The 23,423-nt window shown below is 43.1% G+C and overlaps 1 protein-coding gene across 1 annotated transcript; it reads left to right on the top strand.

Moving 5' to 3' along the window:
• Positions 1-533: 533 nt before the first annotated feature.
• On the top strand, positions 534-20,949 carry LOC310798930 (uncharacterized protein; the record flags this gene model as incomplete). Its single annotated transcript, XM_083661487.1, has 22 exons — positions 534-633; positions 873-1,008; positions 1,282-1,303; positions 2,471-2,509; positions 2,643-2,674; positions 2,766-2,844; positions 3,158-3,275; positions 6,143-6,321; positions 6,419-6,637; positions 10,509-10,670; positions 11,256-11,471; positions 11,618-12,070; positions 12,234-12,407; positions 12,578-12,683; positions 12,778-13,579; positions 15,245-15,306; positions 15,404-15,773; positions 15,981-16,045; positions 16,226-16,434; positions 17,275-17,489; positions 18,399-18,463; positions 20,844-20,949. The coding sequence occupies exons 2-22, from the start codon at positions 952-954 to the stop codon at positions 20,947-20,949; spliced, it is 3,750 nt and encodes a 1,249-aa protein (XP_083517613.1). The 5' UTR covers positions 534-633; positions 873-951.
• Between the last annotated feature and the right edge of the window lie 2,474 nt (positions 20,950-23,423).

The following is a 23,423-nucleotide window of genomic DNA, read 5'->3' as shown; positions in this document are numbered from 1 at the left end:
GGGCAAGAAAAACGCAACGCTTCGTCAGGCTTACACATAAAAAGTCAGATGATTGATGTCAAAATGGAAACTATTATATATTTTCAGGGTCTAAAACTGAAAGACCACAAACTGTCAAATGTTGTGACACTAGTTGCTGCAGTTCACCCCTAAAGCTGTCGTTATGTCCCTATAAACCACCCAGTATGTTTCAGACACTGTGTGCTAGTTTGTGCAATTAATTGTTTACACAAAATAATTAGTTTGAGGATTCAGCCAGACTTCTTTTGGACTTTGTAAACACCATCTTTGTCATAAAGCACTTTGTAATTAACGTTTATATATATATATATATATATACGGTATATATATGTAAGTCACCGGAGTTCGTGTAGTAAAGCTATCAGGATGTCCCTGTGTGATGACAGCTTTAGTGCTTGTTCTGCAACATACAAATAGTTTGAACTGCGACAGCTAGTGTCACACCAGATGACAGATCCCTGTCACTGATCAGTGAAGAATGTGATGTAAACCTGTTCACATTGTCTGGAGAGCCAAGTTGCATGCACGCTGAACACTTTCCCTCATATATAGTAGGCTACTTCAAAGCTGCATTCGAGGAAGAGACACATTCAACCAACTTGCTGACACAAGGTAAACATCAATAGGCTTATAGATACACACTTTCTGTCCTCTTACCTAGATAAATACAGATTTTACGGAAAGCAATTTAATCATTCATCAATTGGTGATTTGAAGTTTGTGTTGCAATATTCCTAATTTGTTTTGAACAAATCAAATGCATTTTGTTGGATACTATAGTGGCTTAATTTGATTTGTTGCAAATATTATCAAATAAAAATAATAATACTATATGGGTGAACCTTTTTTAGGTGTTTATTTGTTTTCTTTTCTTTTTACATAGCCTCTGTTGTACAAAGTAAGTCTGGCCAGAGACATACTCTAAAGAGGATGAATACCTATATTCTCCTTGTGGTGAGCTTGGCAGTCTCATCAACATTCTCCATGGTAAGAGTTATTATTTGTTGTACTGTCTGTCGATTCATTATCTATTCCATTTTAATCGAAATGTGGCTTTAGAATGAATATGAATTAGCCTCTCCTGATAAGAGAAAATGGTACAAAAGTGCTAAAATGTGTCATTTGAAAATTGATAATGATTTGATTAGTGTTTTCTAAGAACCCTAATTTGTGTTATGGCTCAAGTCATATTGATATGAAATGATATGATGATATGAGATGATCAAATGATATGATATGAGATATGTGTTTTTCTAACAGCCGGAACGAAGAAGGAAAAAGGGTAAAAGCTTCTCTTGATTTTTGACTTCATTGCTCAGTGGTTCTGTATGGACAAGGTTCCTGACGTTCACTTAGCCTCTTATTCTGTGAGTGATCAGCTACATGTATGTAACATGTAAACATGTCACCTTATTGTTCTTCTTGTCTGTGTATTTATCTGTATGCCTTATCCAGTGGCGTGCCTGACCAAGTTGGTGCCCTAGGCAAGATTTTTTCTGGTGCCCCCCCCCCCCCCCAAAGAAAATATAATCCAAATTATATCGCAGCTAATCCACCACTGCAGTGCAGGGTCAGAATCGCCGTTCCCCAGTGGCGCTGGAAGTACTTTTAGGTAGGGGGTGCTGTAAGGAAGGGACTCTCGGTGCTGCCGGGCAGCACCGAAGAAAATTTTACGTTTTTTGGACTTTCATCCATATTTAGAAGAATATTTAATTTTAAATTAACATTAGGATTATACTGTTGTGATGTCATTATTCAGTATCGTCTCCTTTTCTCACTCACTTTCATGTAAGCACCTGTCGTTTTACACTACAACAGACAGCAACACAGGCATAAACACTGAACTTATTATTATTATTATGGAAAACCAGATTATGATGAAAATCAAACACTTTTGAAGAGAGAGTGTATGAAATAAGATTAGAGCTGGGAAGCACAAACTGTTTTTTAATGCATTTTGTTGGTGGTATAAACACAAGACAGCCAAATCCAACAATTTCGAAAATCTTCAGCACCCTCAGCACCCACCTTCCAGCTCCCTTGGGCTTCCCCCACTCTGGGAAAAAGCTCCGAGCAGGTAGAAGAGGGTGCGGCCGTGCAGGGGGTGGGGTGGTATGGATTAGGGACCGTGGTGAAAGTGCTGCAGCCCAGGCAGCCAGAAAGCCAGAATTAGAAAAATGATTTCACTATTATTTAAAGACTTAAGACGTTGTTGTGCTTATTTTTTGTCTACTATTGTAAGATGATAGTAGGCCTATTATCATGAAAAAGTATTTGTAAAAAAAAAAAAAAAAAAAAATTACCCTCTCTGGCGCCCCCAACGGCTCAAGCGCCCCTAGCATTAGCCTAGTTCGCCTAATGGACGGCACGCCACTGGCCTTATCTGCTACTTGGTAAGCTTTCATCTGCAACTTCACAAAGCTGCATTTCCTCTATTTATCTTTTTCAGAAATTGATGACGAGAAGGACATCACTGAAATAAACAAGGGTAAAGTTAAACACAAAGGGATTTGAAATAGAGCTGTGTGTGTGTGGAGGCTTCATCAGTCACATCATGTGCCAGTAAATGCTTGTACTTGGATTTCCTTGGAAACATGTTCACTTTTCTCTGCTTTGTACAGATGCAGGCTTGTTTGGGGATGATATTATGATGGTAAGTTTAACATTGTGTAGACTATAGGTAAATCATTCAAATCTAAAACTGATGTATGTGGACTTGACTTTATTCTTATATATTCTTGAAGAGCACACAAAGGTCCACCATTATTGAGCAGAGTCAACTATGGACATCCCCAGTTCCATATATCTTGGAAAACGACCTTGGTAAATTTTGTCTGCATGACTCAGCACATCATTATTAGATGCTCAGGTGAAGTTATATTGTGTGTTTTTGCAATGCGCCCTGAATTACGGTATGTCTGTTTATTGTGTCTCAATCCAGTGTTTCTGCCCCACGATACATATTGTTAAAAAAAAAAATTGCGATATTAAATTTCAATATATTGTCTCATCCCTATTAGACGTGAACCTCCTCCATCCATTTCATTGTCTGACCTTTCTCTCATTTTATCATTGCATGGACCATGCATGTCTTTAACACAACCTTGGCATCATCACCAATGAACTCATACTGAAGAGATGAACGCTAGAGGAATCATCCTGAGAGCCTTTGACCAGTTCAGACTCAAGTCATGCATTGACTTCAAACCCAGGGACTCTGAGGACTATTACATTTCTGTCCAGAAGCTAAATGGGTACGTATTGTCCAGCAATAGCTTATAACTCTGATGACAATATCTTTCTGGTTGCTGCTGTTGTTTTGGATTGCATACATTTGTGGATGAAAAAATGTCAGCATGCACACCATTAGCCTGGGTAAACCTGCAGCCTCCACGTGACCTCTATCTATGTGCTATCAGTCACAAGTATTGTGACTGATAGCACATAGATAGAGGTCACGTGGAGGCTGGGTTTACCCAGGCTAGCACACCATGCATATGACATGTAAACCTCTTGCAGCCCATCATTCGAGGAGCCTTGTCATTTATGTAAGCTCTAAATAAATGCATTTACATGTACATTTAAGCCATGTTCAGACTATAGGAGGACAAATCTGATTTGTGAACTTTAGTGACCTAATGACTTTATCCAGATTGGTTTTATGAGTCTGGACGCTCCAAGTCTGATTTGTGTCACTTGTCCCAAACCACATATGGAGGTAGTTTTGAATCTGCTTTCGACTGATGTGACTTAAGTGCAAGGCCGGATTAACCATAGGGCAACCGGGGCAGGTGCCCCGGGGCCCTCGGGGTGAAGGGGCCCTCAAAAAAAAAAAAAAAAAAAAAATTGGTCGGGCTCATGTTGGGCTCCACAGAACTATGACACAAATCTAAGACCAATCAGGACAAAATAAAATGTGTTTCCAAGAAGATTAAGTCTGATGATTTAGTCTCATTGGATGCCTGTGGGCAAGTGGTGACCAGGGGCGCGGGAAGTGGGGGTGCTTGTGGTGCTGCGGCACCCTCTGCTGTTTTGTATTGGAAATGTAATGTCAATTATTTTTTCATCATTGTAAAGCCACAGCACAGTGAAGAGGATATTAATGTAAAGATTAGCCTCTTCCTTTTGCTCTCAGAGTGCATCAGATTCATGCATTTTACTTTAAAATGTACAAAATTTCTTTGTCCAGGGGGGGCACGGCCCCCCCTAGAAACCCCCCAGTCAGACTAATATTTTTATCCTGCTGTTTGCAAAGCCTAGAATCGCCTATGAGTGAGTGAGAAACTGAAACTCAGAAACTAAATAATGACATAACAGTATAATACTAATGTTAATTTAAAATGAGATACTCCTCTAAATATGGCGAAAAAACATCCAAACATCCGGATGATAGGTAGGGGGGCCCCTGGGAGCTTCAGTGCCCAGGGGCCCCTGGGGGTGTTAATCTGGCTCTGCTTAACACATTGACTGCCAGCCGTTTTTTTCTTGCTGTAGGTAGCTTCTGCCAAGCCGTTTTTTGAGGATTGTGGCTCATTTTACAAGAGCCGAGGATTATTTTCTGCTTGGAGTTTGTGAACATACAATATCTCAAAAGTACTAATAGAATGTGTACTTTCTCTGTCTAAAAGAGTTAGTTTGTAGAGTTAGTAGTTATGTAAGCATTAGCAGTTGAATACAGCATGGTTTTAGCGTCAGAAAAAATATTCAGAGATAAACGGCTTTTTGTGAAATTCGATAGAAATGTCACTTTAACCATTCATTTTTGGCTCTCTCTCTCTCTCTCTCCATCTCTCGCTCTCTCTCTCTCTCTCTCTCCCTTCCTCTCGCTCTCCCTCCCTCTCTCTCTCTCTCTCTCTCTCTCTCTCTCCCTCCCTCTCGCTCTCCCTCCCTCTCTCTCTCTCTCCCTCCCTCTCGGGAGGGAGACGCACTAGGTTTAATCCTAGTGAGAGGGGGAGAGGGAGAGAGAGAGAGAGAGAGAGAGAGAGAGGGAGGGAGGGAGAGAGAGAGAGCGAGAGAGAGAGAGAGAGAGAGAGGGAGAGAGCGAGAGGGAGAGTTGCTTCAACTCCTCCCTCCGTGGGCGTTCTTCTTGGCTGCAGCGGCCGTCACAGTCTCAGTGCTTTTGCTGCTGTCCTGTGCCTGTCTGCACGGCCGCTGTTTGAGGAAGTCGGCATGGACTCGCTCGCTTCTTGGAGTTTTGGTTGAGAGAAGCTTTTGCGATTCTGGTCATATTTATGCTGCGTGTTTCAAAGTGTGTTCCACCTGTAATGTATTATGTAAATTTGCAATCCCGCATCGCCAGCAATCAGCGCGAAAACGAGAGCGTTTTCCCCCATCCATTTTCATGAGAATGGCTGGGGTGAGAATGGCGTGACAAGTTAAAAAAATGCTTGCGTTCCTCTAGTCAGGAGAGCACTGTTGCCACTTAGTGGGTCGGTGGAATGGGTTGTAAACGTTCGGTGGCTCCAATAATTATATAAGAGATGTAAAAGGGTTAGATGCACATCCCACGGTCAAAAAAAAAAAAATCATTTTTTTGACGAGTCAAGTCGTCGCTGGCAGTGAACAGCTGGATTGTGTTTGACGACTACACTCGTCGTTGGCAGGCAAGGTGTTAAGTGCGGATGCGCAGATCCACCAAATCTGATTTGAACGTCACTCGCAACTCATCATCAAATGCTTCTGCGCAGGAAAACCACGTCACCAACGAACGTACATATTTACTGACACCCACGTCGTTACCATAGCAACCCATGCAGATAGGCTGTTTAGATCTGGACACAGATCCAACTTGAGAATCAGATTTGTGGCAGTGCGGACACACTCCCAAATCAGATTTGGGAAACCAATCAAGATAATGATGATTAATGACTTTATCAGCAAATCAGATTTGCCTGTAATGTGAACATGGCCTTCATCATTTAGCTGATGCTGATGAGATTCCTTTTGTATAATAAGAGTATAGTAGTGCTAAAGTGTATATGTGTTTATTCCTGCAGTATTATAGACCAAGACAGTAGAACTAAAAGTATATGTAAACAACTATTTCAAGTAACTTTCTGGCGTATCAGTGATATGAGTAGCCTAAATCTGAAATTGATGATGAGTGCCTTTTGCTTTTTAGATGTTTCTCATACGTTGGGCAAGTGTTCAATGGACTACAGGTCCTCTCCATCGGACAATATTGTGATTCACTTTCCACCGTTGAACATGAATTCCTCCATGCTCTTGGCTTCTATCACGAACAGTCCCGATACGACAGAGATGATTATGTAACCATTGTGTTCGAAAACATTCAAGAAGGTTTGATTAAGACTCTGATTCTGATATTCCTATTCATTGCTGTCACAAATGATTACTTTAGGGTGGTGAGGTAATTGATTTTTGTGTCTGTCTCTAGGTAGAGAGGGAAATTTTGCAATAAAAAGCGAAGAATTCACCAGCACCCAGGGAGTTGCATACGACTACAACTCAGTGATGCACTATGGACAAAATTATTTTACCAATGGCAACGGCTCTACCATTATCACCAAAGACCCCAAATTCCAGGACGTAATTGGTCAAAGACTGGAAGTGAGTCCTGATGACATGCTCGAGCTGAACCGCCGCTACAAATGTGGTAAGTGCCATCGAATATTCAAGCTGTCTTTTGCTAATATATGTACAGCAAGATGAGTTAAAGGGTGCTGACACCTATCGTAGTTTAATAATGAACTATTCCCATGGCCAAGTTAAATCAGTGTTCCTGCCTTAGAATCCGCCCACTATTTCTATGGCCAAGTTCAGTGTTCATGACATGACATGCCATCATCCACAGAAAGGAATTCTTGGGACGATCGGAGTTCGACTGACTCGCTAAAGATTTTTGGAGATGATCATGGCACTATCTTGTATCCAGAGATAAGATAGTACCATGTTCAATCAGGAGAGGCCAGTTGGTAGGATTAGACAAACTTTATTTAGCAATCGGCGTGCATGGCAAATGCTTTGGCGCTTGACTCCATTGGCCAGTGGCGCTGCTCTTGAGGCAGAGGAGGGCGCCTGCATGGGCTAGGGGTTGGTGGTGGACTGGGGAGGTGGGTGGGGCAAAACAACGCTTCGGAGGCCGGCTTCAAGGGAGATGGACTGCCGTGGGCTGCTGCTGCTATGATCGGCCAGAGAGAGAGAGGTGACGTAGAACCCTTGCTATATATATGAGGATTAACTGACGTCATGTTTGACGTCATAGCAGACGTCATACTAGGATTTTTGACCACGTTGAGATCGGATTACGCGTGAGTGGCCTTCTGCTTGAACTATGGTCTGGAGACCTCACTTCAATCAGGAGAGGCCAGTTGGTAGGATTAGACAAACTTTATTTAGCAATCGGCGTGCATGGCAAATGCTTTGGCGCTTGACTCCATTGGCCAGTGGCGCTGCTCTTGAGGCAGAGGAGGGCGCCTGCATGGGCTAGGAGATCCCCCAAAAGGAAGATCTGATTACCGGAGGTTAATTGAGATCTGCAGGCGCCAGTAGTTGATTGCACTATTCCGGCCTTCGACCTTTTTAGCGACTTACAGCTATTTGCGGCTGGCGCTCCCAACTCGGTCGGGCACCTCGCGATAGCGCTTCCCAGCTTGGCCTACCTGGCCGCCTTGGCGCTTCGCGATCGTACTTTCCGGCCTTCGACCTTTTTAGCGACTTACAGCTATTTGCGGCTGGCGCTCCCAACTTGGTCGGGCCTTCGATCTTGCTTTTCCTGCCTTCGACCTTTTTAGCGACTTACAGCTATTTGCGGCTGGCGCTCCCAACTCGGTCGGGCACCTCGCGATAGCGCTTCCCAGCTTAGCCTACCTGGCCGCCTTGGCGCTTCACGATTGTACTTTTCCTGCCTTCGACCTTTTTAGCGACTTACAGCTATTTGCGGCTGGCGCTCCCAACTCGGTCGGGCACCTCGCGATAGCGCTTCCCAGCTTAGCCTACCTGGCCGCCTTGGCGCTTCACGATTGTACTTTTCCTGCCTTCGACCTTTTTAGCGACTTACAGCTATTTGCGGCTGGCGCTCCCAACTCGGTCGGGCACCTCGCGATAGCGCTTCCCAGCTTAGCCTACCTGGCCGCCTTGGCGCTTCGCGATTGTACTTTTCCGGCCTTCGACCTTTTTAGCGACTTACAGCTATTTGCGGCCGGCGCTCCCAACTCGGTCGGGCCTTCGATCTTGGTACATTAGAATTTAGCTTGGCGCTTCCCGGCTTGGCCTACTTGGCTGCCTTGGCGCGACTACCCTGACTTTCTGCTCTCTCTTTCTCTTTCCCCCCCGTTCTACGTCACCTCTCTCTCTCTGGCCGATCATAGCAGCAGCAGCCCACGGCAGTCCATCTCCCTTGAAGCCGGCCTCCGAAGCGTTGTTTTGCCCCACCCACCTCCCCAGTCCACCACCAACGAGTCTTGACTCCCGATCCCCCACGGGGGGGGGATCTCCTAGCCCATGCAGGCGCCCTCCTCTGCCTCAAGAGCAGCGCCACTGGCCAATGGAGTCAGTCACCATCAGTCACATGGGGTCACTGGGGACCCAGAGGTAGAAAATAAACAAACTCAGCTGCGTGTAACAGCAAAGATAATTGAGAATGAGAAGGCAAGAGTATATAGTGCCTTTTTGAAAACAGCGCTGCGGCCATTTTGGCCTGAAATACGGCTCCTTGCTGGGGCAGAAGCTTAGTCTCCAAAATGGCGGATTGGCTGTGTGCTGTCGCATCTTTACGATAAAAGGTCTCTGGTTACCGTGAACTTCCGTTTCACAAACACCACGACAAGGAGAGAGACAGCTACTTTTCACACTCTGTTTTGGATTAAGAGGATGTCCTGAAGTGTGACGGTGGATTAAAGACTTGATGAAAAACGTCATGTGATCTGGTGGATTATAGTCTTCGTGACAGAAAGAACAGGACACCCGATGGGTTAACGTTACATGGATGCGAGTTTTACTGCCGAGTGCGACTTTCTGCTTGACTGCAGTAACGTTAAACTTTTATCGTCCATGAATTCCTGGGAGTGCTTATTCTTTTCGTGAATGGATTATTTTACGTCGCTGGATTTGGAAGGGAAAGCAAATTGCACTACATTTCAGCTGTTGCCGCCGAATGAACCGTTCGCCCCATGGACCTTTCGGTCTGCCCAGAGTGCCCGAGATGCCACGGCGCTCCGGCTTCAGCGCTTATCCAAGCCGGTTCCCGTCAATCACCGTGAATCTGCCCGGCGGCCTGGAGGTCAGTGCGACCAGGAAGTACGTGGCGTCTCGCGGCGGCCCCGCGGCCTGCATTTCCCCAGCGGCTCCCGGCTCTCGGGGCGGCTGCCTCTACTGGTCTTCGCCCGCGGCCTCTCGCACGTCTGCGCCGATCGGCCTCTCCCTCCGGCACGCTCGCACGCGTTCTTGGGCGTCCGCGGCGCGGCGCTTCGTCTTCTGCTCTCCTACCGGGGCCGTCGCAGTGGCGCGCGGGGGGCTATGCTGGCAGCCTGTGGTCCGGTCGCTTCGCCAACGTCTTCGTCAGACACCTCGGAAGGCAAGTACGCTCCGTGGCCGGTCCGGGACAGGGGACCGATGACTGAACTCGACATGCCAGGAATGGGAATATCCACGGGTAGAGAAGGCTTGTGGGTGCTGATTCGGTCTGCGGATCTGGTGCAAAACAACGCTTCGGAGGCCGGCTTCAAGGGAGATGGACTGCCGTGGGCTGCTGCTGCTATGATCGGCCAGAGAGAGAGAGGTGACGTAGAACCCTTGCTATATATATGCGGATTAACTGACGTCATGTTTGACGTCATAGCAGACGTCATACTAGGATTTTTGACCACGTTGAGATCGGATTACGCGTGAGTGGCCTTCTGCTTGAACTATGGTCTGGAGACCTCACATGTCCCATATTATGGGACACAATAATTCATATTCACCAATACAAATGGTGTATCCCACTTGGTTGCAGGGCAACTTGCACAATTTTGCCAACTTGTGTACAGGGCTCATTGTCTGACTGCAAAATGCCTAGGTTAACCACTTTTCAACTGTTCGATATATTCAATATCATTTGTGATCATATATGTTCAAAATGCTAAAGCCTACGATTAAGTCCCCACTCACTGTATATGGTATGGTATGGGACTGGTAGAATGTATATGGAATAAGTTTTCTCCAATCTACATTTTTGTGTATGTCTTGTACACTAACGATTGTTGCAGCAAGAGTTAGGTGCAACATTTTAACATCAACAAATGATTACCATTATGTTTGATGTATTAGTATAATTATTATAAATGAGACCATTTCCAGGAAGATTGACAAGTGGGTGTCCGCATACTTCTGACATTGATTTGTATTGTCAACCGCTAACTGCTATACTGTGCAATGTACAGTATCCCATTTCCTGTTCCTGCAGAGCACATGATGTGTTGTGAGGCTTTAATGTGAAACATTAAAGCAATATTTTTGTATCCTCTGTTCTTCATACACCTCCACAGAGTCATCCATTGCATTTAAGATGTACTGCGGCTTTGACAATGATACCATGTGTGGAATGAAACGCTGTTCAAAGAGTGGAGCGAGCGACTGGGAAAGAGTATCAAAGGCTGTTGGGGGTCCTAGCACTGACCACACCGGCCTACCTAGTGCCACTGAAAATGGTAAGATTTCTAAATGACTTTGATCCTATAATTCATACAGTTTTTTTCTCCAAGTAGTATTTTATGATTATTTATTCACTTCCTCATATCGCCATTTCCAGAAATTAGAACGTAACATACAACTGGGCAATCAGGGCCACCATTGTCAAAGCAGTAACGGCATCTCCCAAAGTAACAAAAAAAAACGATGGGTAGGGGTAAAAATAAGAAATGAGATTGGGTCATAGACTCAATGACACTAATTAAACCAGAAGAATAGTATGTGTATAAAAGTAGTTTCTTAGCGGAAAATAAGTTTTCGGCATTCTTCTGAGTGGATTTGGCGACACTGATTGGCTGAAGGAGTTGGCTATCAAGGCAAGTACTCCCGCCCACTGACATCAACGTGAGCGTGGCTGGAACTCCAGGCTGATGTAGCGCGAAACAGAATGTGAGATCATCAGGATGATTTTTTACCAGGCTACCAAAATGCTTAATTCCTCCAAGTTTCATAAAAAAAGTGTTTGAGATCTCACCGTCAGATAGACGGACACAGTCCAATCCGCCTCAATACAATAACACTAGTCTATGCTGTTCTATTTCAAGATGCAGGTTACTTCATGCATGCCAGCACAGCATCCGGTCAGGAGGGAGACTCCGCCTGGCTGGAGACTAAGAGGATGAACCTCAGCAGGGAGTGTCACGTCCAGTGTCTCCAGTTCTACTACTTCCACAGCGGCAGCGAGTCAGACCAGCTCAACATCTGGATCAGAGAGTTCAACGACTCTAGAGGACAGCTACGCCTCATGGGACAGATCACTGGTAAGTATAGTGTTTTCTCTTTTATTGTGATTTATCATAGTTTGCATTCAGGTTGGATCTGATCTAGTGCACCATGTGTAAGTTGAGTAATTGAATGTAGTCATCACAATCAGCACATATTCTAATTGTTAAGATCCTCCCTCCAGGTCCACCAACATCTCATTGGCAGCTCCACCATGTTCCCCTGGATGCCGCCATGGACTTCCAGGTGGAGTTTGAGGTTCATAAAGGAGCAGGAAGCTCTTCAGGAGGCTTCTCCATCGATGACATCAACCTGTCTGAGACCGAGTGTCCACATCTGACCTTGCAGATTAATGACTTTGAGGAACGTCTAAGAAATAGTGCGTATGGAACTAGTTTGTTCAGCCCACGCCAGTACTCTGCAAGCGGGTACGGCTACCAGGTGGAGATAGAGCTTTACAGAAGTTATTTTGGGATGTATGTGAGGCTGGTGTCTGGTGACTATGATGACCAGCTGGAGTGGCCTTGTCCATGGAGGCAAGCAACCTTTCTAATGCTGGATCAGAACCCCAACATCCAACTGCAGATGTCCAAACCAAGGATCTTCACCACTGATCCAAGTGATAAACTCAGTGATGGTGAGTTTCATAAAAGTAGGATGAAATGCTGCAAAAATGCATGAAATCTTATGTATATATATACATATGTATATGTATATGTATATATAAAATAAAGATAAAATTAAGATTTAAAATAAAATAAAATGTATTTACTTTTTTGTTGTATACCTTCTGTAAACAGGTAGCTATGTTTGGGATAACCCTCGTACCACTGGATCCGAATATGTCGATGAGAATAATGAGTCTTACTTTGTCGGCCCTTCGGTCGGAAGAAGGTACTTCGCAGGACTGCAGGAACTGAAGTCCAAAGACTACCTCAAGGGAGGGAGTCTAGTTGCACTCTTCAGCTTCCAAGGTAGGCAGACAAAAGATATCTTCACTGCCAGCTTTGATTCTATATGTCTGGTTCTGTTTGGGGTTTTTCCAACAATAAAAATGGATTTGTAACTGTTAAATGACTTGTACACCTGACTGGAAGCGTTACAGTCTGACATGATCTTACAGTAAGTTCCCTCTCCTCCTTAGATATCTCCAGTCTTGCTGAGGCCAGCGCTCTTCCATGTGCCAAACGGCCAACAATGAAGATTACACATTCTCCTACAGTGATGGATGTAGGGCCATGTGGCTCACGGTAGGACATTGAATGTTTTTGTTCTTATCGTGTGTATACATTTTTCAGCATGAAGATTAAATATACTATTCAAACGATGCTATGTCTTCTGCAGGCCCCTGACCACCATCCGCCCACCTCAAACAACAACAACAACACCAACAACACCACCACCAACAACAACAACAGCAACTGCTACAACCACCACAACAGCTGCTCCAACAACCACAACAGCTGCTCTAACCACCACAGCAACTGCTACAACCACCACAACAGCTGCCCCAACAACCACAACAGCTGCCCCAACCACCACAACAGCTGCCCCAACCACCACAACAGCTGCCCCAACAACTACAACAGCTGCACCAACAACCACAACAGCTGCTGCAACCACAACAGCTGCTCTAACCACAACAGCTGCTCCAAGCATCACAACAGCTGCTCCAACAACCACAACAGCTGCACCAACAACCACAACAGCTGCTGCAACCACAACAGCTGCCCCAACAACCACAACAGCTGCTCTAACCACCACAGCAACTGCTACAACCACCACAACAGCTGCCCCAACAACCACAACAGCTGCTCTAACCACCACAACAGCTGCACCAAGAACTACAACAGCTGCACCAACAACCACAACAGCTGCTGCAACCACAACAGCTGCTCTAACCACAACAGCTGCTCCAAGCATCACAACAGCTGCTCCAACAACCACAACAGCTGCACCAACAACCACAACAGCTGCACCAACAACCACAACAGCTGCTCTAACCACCACAACAGCTGCTCCAACCACACCAGCTGCTACAACTACTTTCTCAGTCAGTTTCTCATCTGATGAGACATTTTCAACTGACCTGTCAGATTCATCATCTACAGCTTTTGCAACTCGAGCCACAAAGATAAAAACAGCGGTAAGTCTCCCACTTAAAATGAACCCTGTGATATCAGACAGATCAGGGCATTTGCTCAAAGGATTGAAAATATATACAGTATTGCTGCTGCGCTATATTGTTTCACTGGCAAAACTATTAACTAAGACATTTTCAATATATTCAACTTTCAGAATTACCAATTTGTTCCCAAGCCTAATTCTGCTTCTACCATTCTTGCTAGGCAGTCTTAAGGTCTTTGCGCACACAGTCCGGTTTTTTCGTATGCATTTTTTAATCTGTCACCTGGAAACACAGACAGGTCAAACAGCTCACAAAAGCCTATTGAGTGATGCGAAAAACGCAGAAAATCAAACCTTTTCCGAAAACTTAAATGATGGACGAAAGTGACACAGTGACACAACATGAGGTCATATTTATTTTAAAACGTGCGACAATTTTGGGTGAAAAATACGGACTCGGTGTTCAAAATTTCCACTTGGTCTTTGCAATACGTCTTAATAGGGTATAGCTTGTTTTCTACAATGGTGGATCATACAGTGAAATACCCAGGTCTCTTGTGGGATGACATCTGATTCCAGTTGCTGGGTTTCAAATAAATATAATCACCCCATCACTATGTGAGGATAGGATGCACTCTCAGTGCACTTCCATTTTTGTAATTTTACAGTGGTATCAGGGGGACTAATAAAGACTAGAACGACCGCACCGCGGATATATGCCTCTGCTAATGAGCAGTTGACATCCATGTCTGGCCAGACTTTGATGTTTGAGCCAAATGTGAAGAAATTCCGTGAAGGCAAAGGGCGTTCGTGAGGCCACAGTGACCTTGACCTTTGACTACCAATATGTAATCAGTTCATCCTTGAGTCCAAGTGGACGTTTGAGCCAAATTCGAAGAAGTTCCGTCACGGCATTCCTGAGATGTCGCATTAACGAGCTTGAAAATCACACTGACCTTGACCGTTGTCCACCAAAATCAAATCAGTTCATCCTTGAGTCCAAGTCGACGTTTGAGCCAAATTGGAAGGAATTCCGTCAAGGCGTTCATGAGATATTGTGTTAACAAACTTGGGAATGGCATTCGTGAGGTCCAGTGACCTTGAACTTTGACCTTTGACCACCAAAATCTAATCAGTTCATCCTTAAGTCCAAGTCGACGTTTGAGGCAAATTTGATTAAATTCCGTCAAGGCGTTCCTCAGATATGACGTTAACAAACATCGTATGGACCGACGTACGGACGGACAAACCGAATCCATAATGCCTCCGGCCTGGCTATCGCCGGCGGTGGCATAAAAATGGCTAATAAAGGAAATTCTGAAAAGAAGGAAATTGAATTGTGTAATTAAACGTTAAAATGAAATAGTGAAAATTCTCCAAATTCAAGAGACTAAGGAAAAGAAAACATTAAGAGTATGCTTACAACCTGCTTTTATTCCTGCAGCTTGAGACCCTTTACAAAGCAGCGTACCCCTCCTCCTTCAGCCTTCCCCTCCTGGAAGTTTACTGTGGTAGTCAATAAAGGACTACGGTAATTAAGAAAATTATGCAAAGAAGGAAATTGAATGTAATGTAATTGAACAATGTGAAAATGTAGTAAAACTACTTGAAATTAAAAAGACTAAGGTAAAAACAAAAAAGATATAGCCAACATAATGCTTACAACCTGCTTTTATTCCTGCAGCTTGAATCTCTTTACCAAGCAGCATACTCCTCCTTCAGCTCCTTGACAGTGGTGTCATTCAGGTAATTTGTTTATGTTCAGCTTTGCAAGAATGAAAGAATAAACGGCAGAAAGTCATGATGATTGAAACAATTTGTTTTTCTGCATTTCCAATTGCAGTAGTGGATCGATCGTCAACAACATCAAAGTTAGTTTTGCGGACTCATCTGTTCCTACATCTACCCAGATTGGAAATGTGTTGATCAATGGAGCGTCAAGCATTACAACCTTCGACATTGACACCACCACTGTTGATGTGGGTGGCACGCTCACAACTACTACAGCTGCTCCTACTACAGCTGCTGCTAAAACTACAGCTGCTAAGACTACAGCTGCTAAGACTACAGCTGCTCCTACTACAGCTGCTCCAACTACAGCTGCTGCACCAGTTGCACTTCTCCTCTCAGAGATGGCACATCCATTCACAAAAGAACTCATGAACACCAATAGCACACAATTCAAAGAGCTTTCAGTCACAGTTGTTGCCATGGTAAGAATAATTTCATCGTTTTGTTGATGTTGTCTTGTTAAGCAAATCGTTACACTGTTCATTGCAACTGATAAACAAAGCATTCTAATGCAGATTTCACATGCATTGAAATTCATTCCATCCCATTTGATATTCATTTGGAGAATATTGTATTTGAAATGCACTCAATAATTATGTCTGATTTCCCCCCTGTTTTTCTTCTTGCAGTATCATATAATCTTCAGTGAGAAATTTGGTGTTCTCTTCATCCGCACCTATGTTATAGCATTTAGGTAAACTACAAATTCTACTTCCTTTTAAAGCCTCTCTCATGTATGTTTCTATGTGGATAATGATGTTATCTATATCTGTGTGACACCTATAAGTTACATATTTAAATAAGTCATCAATATAATTTATAATTTTCATAGATTTTGACTCTTGACTTTATGATTTTGGCATTTGTGATGCAGCCGTGGTGGAGCCAGAGCACAATCCCGTCGTGGAGCCAGAGCACAATCTAATAACACGCAAGCAGAAATGGGGATTGAGTTCAACAGGACTGCTCCAGCTTCATCTATCCCAGCGGCTGATACCATTGTGGCGGCTGTGACAGAAGCTGTGAATAACCCCAACAACACCTTCAACGTCACTATTAATACCAACTCTCTCCAAATATCAGGTAAGTTAACAGTTAACACATAAGTCTAAATTCCACTCTACTCATTATTTGAAACATCATTTTAATTTGCCTGAATTGAAAAGTTGGGAGCAAAATCATGCTTGTAAATGTGAAACAGACATAGCTTAGTGACAAGTGCAATTTGTGGCAGGATTGACTATTCTAGATATCTGTCACTCAATGAAAATGCTTGTCAGTCACTAACTGGTAATTTGCTTAAATTCAGTTTGGTCTTTATATAATCCCATAGGGCAATTTGGTTTGCAGCTAAAACACCACCACCACACATAAAAACACAGTAACCATGTGACAATAAAGACATTAATAAAACATCACTCAAACACAATGGGAGTGAAAAGTGAGTGAATCATTTCTCAAGAACAGCCATTTTGTAGATCGGCATGGGACTAGCTTGTGACCATGGGTGTAGTGAAGGGTAAACGCAAGTAAATGCAGTTTACCTACCTCTTTGAAATGAGGCAGATAGTTGACTCACCTATTTTCAGATCAACTGTATAAATCATTGAGGGCAAACAAGGTGGGTAAACTACTCGCCTTGGATAGTTTACCCACCTCTGTATTTACAACTACACCCCTGCTTGTCACTACTTTCTTGACAGTATCGCAAATTCAGAATTATATGATAAGACGCTTGCAGTTTGCAAAACCAATTCTCTTTGACAGGATTGTTTTGATGCAGCAGCCATGTAGCATTGTGGAACTAAAGGTCTAAATGACATCAGACATGTTTTTGCCTTGCACATGACTGTACGATGCATTACTGATATACTCACAATGTAAGGGCAAGCTATTAATAATTTATTCTTAAAAAATTCACAGGTTATTTAAACCACAGAGCAACCACTCCAGCCCCCACCACAGCTGCTGCCACCACAGCTGCTGCCACCACAGCTGCTGCCACTACAGCTGCTGCCACTACAGTAGCACTCACTGCCGTACGGGTCACTTTCTCATCTGATGAGACATTTACAAGTGACTTGCTGACTTCAACATCTTCAGCTTTTGTAACTCGTGCCACACTGATAAAGACAGAGGTAAGTCTCCCACTTAAAATGAAGCCTGTGGTAGTATCTATTGCATTCTGATATCACAAGAGACCAGACAATATACATTGCTGCATCCTAATCTTTTTTTTTTTTTACAAAAATGTCTTAAAATATCTAATAACTATGTCATATTCTATAATAAGCCTTCCTTTGGGGGCAGATGTTGAGAAACTAATCACATCACATCTTCCAACAATAATTTTTGTCTGTTAAAACACATTTACATGTATTTGGGATTTTCTAAATGGTGGAAATTCAAGAAAATTACAGTACGTGGCCGTATACATTTTCAAATCAAATTTCAATCTAGTTTACAATAGCATTAACCCTCTCCATTCAGTTTGGGCTATATTGTCACTCACTGGCAAAAACTGTCTAGGTAATTCCACTTTTAACCATTAGGTAGTCGTGCATTTCCCCTTTTGTCATTTTAGTGGGGTAGTAAATATAATAAATAAAATGAGGAAAATAAGGAAATTAAATGGTGTAATTAAATAATGTGAAGTAACATAATAAATAGTTGAAATATTAATAGGATAATTAAAAAGACTAAGGAAATAAATAAATATAAATATAATAAATAAATATGCTTATTAAATAATTATGTATGCCATACTATAATTATTATACTATTGCCATTTATCACAGACTTTATTATTACTATATACTATTTATCATACTGCTGCCACTATTAATAGTCTGTGTCTATATACTGTGGCGCCTGGTGAATTGCTTTGGTGAATTGTTATTTAATTGGTGATTGTGATTGTATTGTATTGTACTGAATGGTTGCAAGATGGGGAGCCTGGAATTTCGTTGTGTAAATTCTTATGCAATGACAAATAAACTACTACTACTACTACTACTACTACTTACAATCTGATTTTATTCCTGCAGCTTGAGCCTTTTTACAACGCAGAGTTCTCCTCCTCCTTCAGCTCCATCACAGTGACATCATTCAGGTAATTTGTTTATGTTCAGCTTTTCTAGAATGAAAGAATGACCAGAAAGTCACGATGATTGGAACAATTCTTTTCTCTGTAATTCCATTTGCAGTAATGGATCAATCGTCAATAACATGGATGTTACTTTCACGGCCTCATCTGTTCCCACTGCTACCCGGATTGGAAATGTTTTGATCAATGCAGCTCCGAAAATTACAGCCTTCAACATTAACCCCAACTCTGTTTCTGTGGATGACACAGGTATGCAATATTGAGTAATACTGTACTTGGATCAAAAAGTGCAAAAACTTTCCACACTTTTTTAAATACATGTTTCTTTTTCTTCTCTATTCCTTTACAGCGATTTCAAGTGGAGTAAGCCATGAGATCAGTCTCCTCACTGCATTCTTCTTGGTGGCGTTGTCATGGATACTCTCAAACCAGCAATAAGTGTCAGCAGAGACATGTCAAAGGACTATGGCCACCGTCACTGGAATGAGAAATTAATACGAGATTTGTGAGAGTAAGGTCTCAAGCAGTAAGCGTCGGAATAATCTCCAGATATTAAATTCCAAATTGTAATGTAAGACATTAAGTACAATGGGGCAGGCAAATTTAGAGGATGCCTCCTGGTTGCATTTCAGTCACTATCCAACTATGCAAATGACAGCATACATATACACCTTGGAACGCCAGTTGGAAACCACTGAACACACGGTCCAATGAAAAGAAAATAATATGGCAATACTACAAATAAAAACACAATGATTTAAATCATGGATAGTCCATCCAAAATAATTGCACTATGTACATGTACAATTTGCCTCATTGAATGCCATGTGATATAGCAATATTTTAATAATAAATTAATAACTTTAGAATTGTTGACTTTAAAGGTCAATTTATGTGTAGAAAATTATATGAATGAAGTAAATACAATATCTGTGTTCCCACAATAACTATCAAAACATCCAAAATGATCATATTAAAGTTGTAAGAAAGGGCTGGCTCCCTGCAGTGACGCTTTGTTGTTGAGGAACTGATCACAGATATTGCTGCATGCAGGGTGAATGCTTCAGCAACAATGTATCCTTATATTCTCTGCTTTATTTATCTTATAGTTATCATGGTCCAGTGACTTTTTGTGTAAGTCTAGACCACATTTGTCTATCAAATGGTTAAACAATGTCCATGACAATGAACAATGTCCTGTATGATTATCCAGTCAATTTTATTATTTATACATCTATTTATACTGTTATACATAAGTGTATTCTGTGAGCTTACATTATAACGTTTGTACAGCCTACTTTATGTAAAAAAGATATCTTTATGATGAGCAGAATAAAATTGATTTAAAACAGTCTGTCTAACTATGTGACTTTGGGGAGTGTGTGTGTGTGTGGGGGGGGGTGGGGGGTGGGGGGTAGAGTCGGACAAGCACACTGGATTGTGGCATATTCAAGGCCAGATTTTTCAATGAAAAAAGCAGAAATTATATGTATTAATGATGTATACAGACAACCAAATCCTGCCTCATCATAGAAAGTCATACATTCCCCCCTCCATATTAGCCACTGCTGTTACCGTGCCAGTAAATCAGGTTTGACCAGCTGCACATCAAACTTGGCACAAACATCTATATTATATTAAAAGGGAGCAAGTTGTTTGTTCTCTGTCTGTTCTGTTTACATTTTTGTCCCACTGATGATGTCATAGGCATTGTGACATCATCAGTGATGTCATAAGATCAATTGTGATGTCATCGGTGATGTCATAAGAGTAAATGCGATGTCATCAGTGATGCGAAGTTGTGACATCATCAGTAATGTCATAGCAAGTGAGCCCGCACAGCGGTCAAGCTGAGCCTAGGAATCAATCAATCAATCAATCAATCAATCTATCCATCCATCAATCTATACATTTGGCAATGTGGACTCTGTTTGTCTGTCTGTCTGTTTGTTTAAAGAATTTTGTCCGGCCACAGCTACAGTATGCCGTTTTACGTGCGATCGGGCTGAAACTTTCAGGGGGTGTAAAGAGCACCCACCTGGGTGATGGTGACCTGACGGAGACACATTTTTAAATTAGAGCAATTACGCCCTAATTGCTCTAAGGCTGATTGCCATAAGACAAAAGTTAAGTGATTAGCACTGAAGTGCTAAAGTTCAGTGATTATGTCATCAGTGATAATCTGATGTCTATGTTCTCTGTCTGTCCGTTTACATTTTTGTGCCGGCCACAGCTATGTTAGTCAGTGATGATGTCACCAGTGATGATATCAAGGCTGAGGCTAAACATCATATCCACTTTTTTTAAAAGAAAGATGAGCTAGCAGCAGCAGCGCTAGTACTACTGGTAGCACCGAACAAGAGCCAGTGTTGGCCGTGGCGAGCAGCACCTGCAGGCCACCACCCAGTGACACTGAGAGGGGAGAGGTGGAGGACGACGTGCAGGACGAGCGCCCGCTGCAGCCTGCGCCCGCCAGCGGGCCGGGGACCTAATCTCCGGACCTCACCGTGGATCAGAGCACATGCAAGCCACCATCCAGTGACACAGAGAGGGGTAACGTCTATCTGATCACATAACGTTGTCTATGTGCTGCTGGTGATTATGTTTTAATCTGTGTCTGGACTGGTGTGCTGTCACCAAAATGTGTTTTTAATCTGTGTGTCTGCCTGGTCGGTCGGTGTGCTGTGACGATGTTTTCATCTCTGGTGCGCTGTCACCTTTTCATCTGGTCAGGGCAGGTGCGCTGTCACAGAAAATGTATTGCCTGTCATGTGGCCGTCACCAAAGAAGGAAATTGAATAATGTAATTGAACAATGTGAAAATGTAGTAAATCTACTTGAAATTAAAAAGACTAAGGTAAAAACAAAAAATATATAGCCAACATAATGCGGTAACACTTTACAATACTGGTGCAAACATGTGCATGAATGCATGCTTAACTCATGATGAATTAAGCCATTAATTGATGCTTACCGCATCATCAACTAATGAAAGGTATGTTTGATGAACACACTGAGTCATATATGAATTACTATTAATTAAGTAGGCTATGCCTATGTCATCATAGTTAATTCCTCATCAACACATACATCAACACACTGTGTTCAATAATACCGTAATTCATGTGTTAATTACCACTATCGACATCCAGCTCCCTGCAACCGGAACTTTAGCGTTACCAGACCGCAATGCCGATAGCCCACAACCAGAACCAGCTGAGCGAGGCGGTGTGCAGCGTGTCATGGACCGGCTGGATCTAACCTCTCCCAGCCATTACCTCGTTCATCATGGGCATTCCTTCCTCTTCGAAGCTTGGTCCACAGAACATGTGGCCGGTGTTTTGTGCCTATCTTAACGGGTGTCTAAATGCACGACCCAGCAGGCCAGCCACCCACTACCCAGGCTAAGAGCCTCTCTCCTGGCCCGACACCCAGGGCAGCACCCCTACCACCACCCTAGCCTGGGTAAACCCAGCCCCCACGTGACCTGCTCTCAGACGGTCTGAGAGCAGGTCACGTGGGGGCTGGGTTTACCCAGGCTACCACCACCCAACCCCTACCCCTTGTCTTTTGAAGCTTCGCTGTCTCTTTCTCCCTCTCTTCTTTCTTTGGCGCTTGTAGTTGTTCATGTTGCTTGCTCGCTTGTTTAGCTGATGTGATGCTGACCTGCGCAGTGCTGTGCTTCTTCCGTTTTGAGATTTTCCTCATGCACGTGACCACAACATATGTTGTGGTCATATATAATATAGATGTTTGTGCCAAGTTTGTGCAGCTGGTCAAACCTGATTTACTGGCACGGTAACAGCAGTGGCTAATATGGAGGGGGGAATGTATGACTTTCTATGATGAGGCAGGATTTGGTTGTCTGTATACATCATTAATACATATCATTTCTGCTTTTTTCATTGAAAAATCTGGCCTTGAATATGCCACAATCCAGTGTGCTTGTCCGACTCCACCCCCTACCCCCCCACACACACACACACACTCCCCAAAGTCACATAGTTAGACAGACTGTTTTAAATCAATTTTATTCTGCTCATCATAAAGATCTGGGCCCCTATTCTCCCACAGGCCTTCGGCGCTAAAACGGGCCTTAAACACAAAAAAACGTGCCTTGCGCCTGTCTCGGGAAGATATCAACATGGCTTTACGCTGGCAAATGCGCTTTAGGCGGAATGGGTGTGGCGCACTCCCTGAATGGGCGAGAATGGGCGTGTCGGCCTTAAATACCGGCCTAATGATATCTTCCCACCTGCCGTTAAATTTAGCGCTTAGCGCTTTTGAAAACCAGGCCTATTCAGTGCGCTGGTTGCGTGGAGCGCTCCCCTCTGGCTCTCCTCTGTCACCCTTCTTTGTGTCACTCTCTCCCTCTCTCCTCAGTCTGACTGGCAATCTCTCTGACTCCCTCGCTCAGACAGACACAACACGTCCCATAGAAAAAAGAAGTTGTGAAATCTCCCAGCATGCATTGGACTAATCCATTTCGCTACTAAATAGCAACCAAATGAGCCGAAATAGATATAAAGGTAGATCTAAATAATGTGTAATGGTAACACAACCTGCAATTGTAGAACATTTCAACATTGGACCAAATAAAACATCGAAATGAAAACACCACCCTATGTGAAACATATATGTCATATTGGGGCTATATATATCCCTTGTAGATTTAACGTGATTTAGATGAGTGACAGTGTAATGCGGTTCTACTGGCATGTGCTATGTGATGTCCGCTCCAATAAATTGGCTCTAGCTACTTCACATTTTAGTTTTACAATAAAAACACATTTATGCAATGACTTTACATCAGGGGTGCCCAATACGTCGATCGCGATCCCGGTCGATCGCGAAGGTAGTGTGGTAGATCGCATGGCATTGAGGGGGGGATTTTTTTTTTTTTTTTTTTTTTTTTTTATAATAAAATAAAATATATATGGAAGTACATGCAGTTGTTTATTTTAAT

Source organism: Poromitra crassiceps (genome assembly GCF_964638095.1).
Source record: "Poromitra crassiceps genome assembly, chromosome: 26".
Classification (NCBI taxonomy): domain Eukaryota; kingdom Metazoa; phylum Chordata; class Actinopteri; order Beryciformes; family Melamphaidae; genus Poromitra; species Poromitra crassiceps.
Note: the sequence above shows the minus strand (reverse complement) of the source record. Positions and strands in the feature narration are given on the sequence as shown.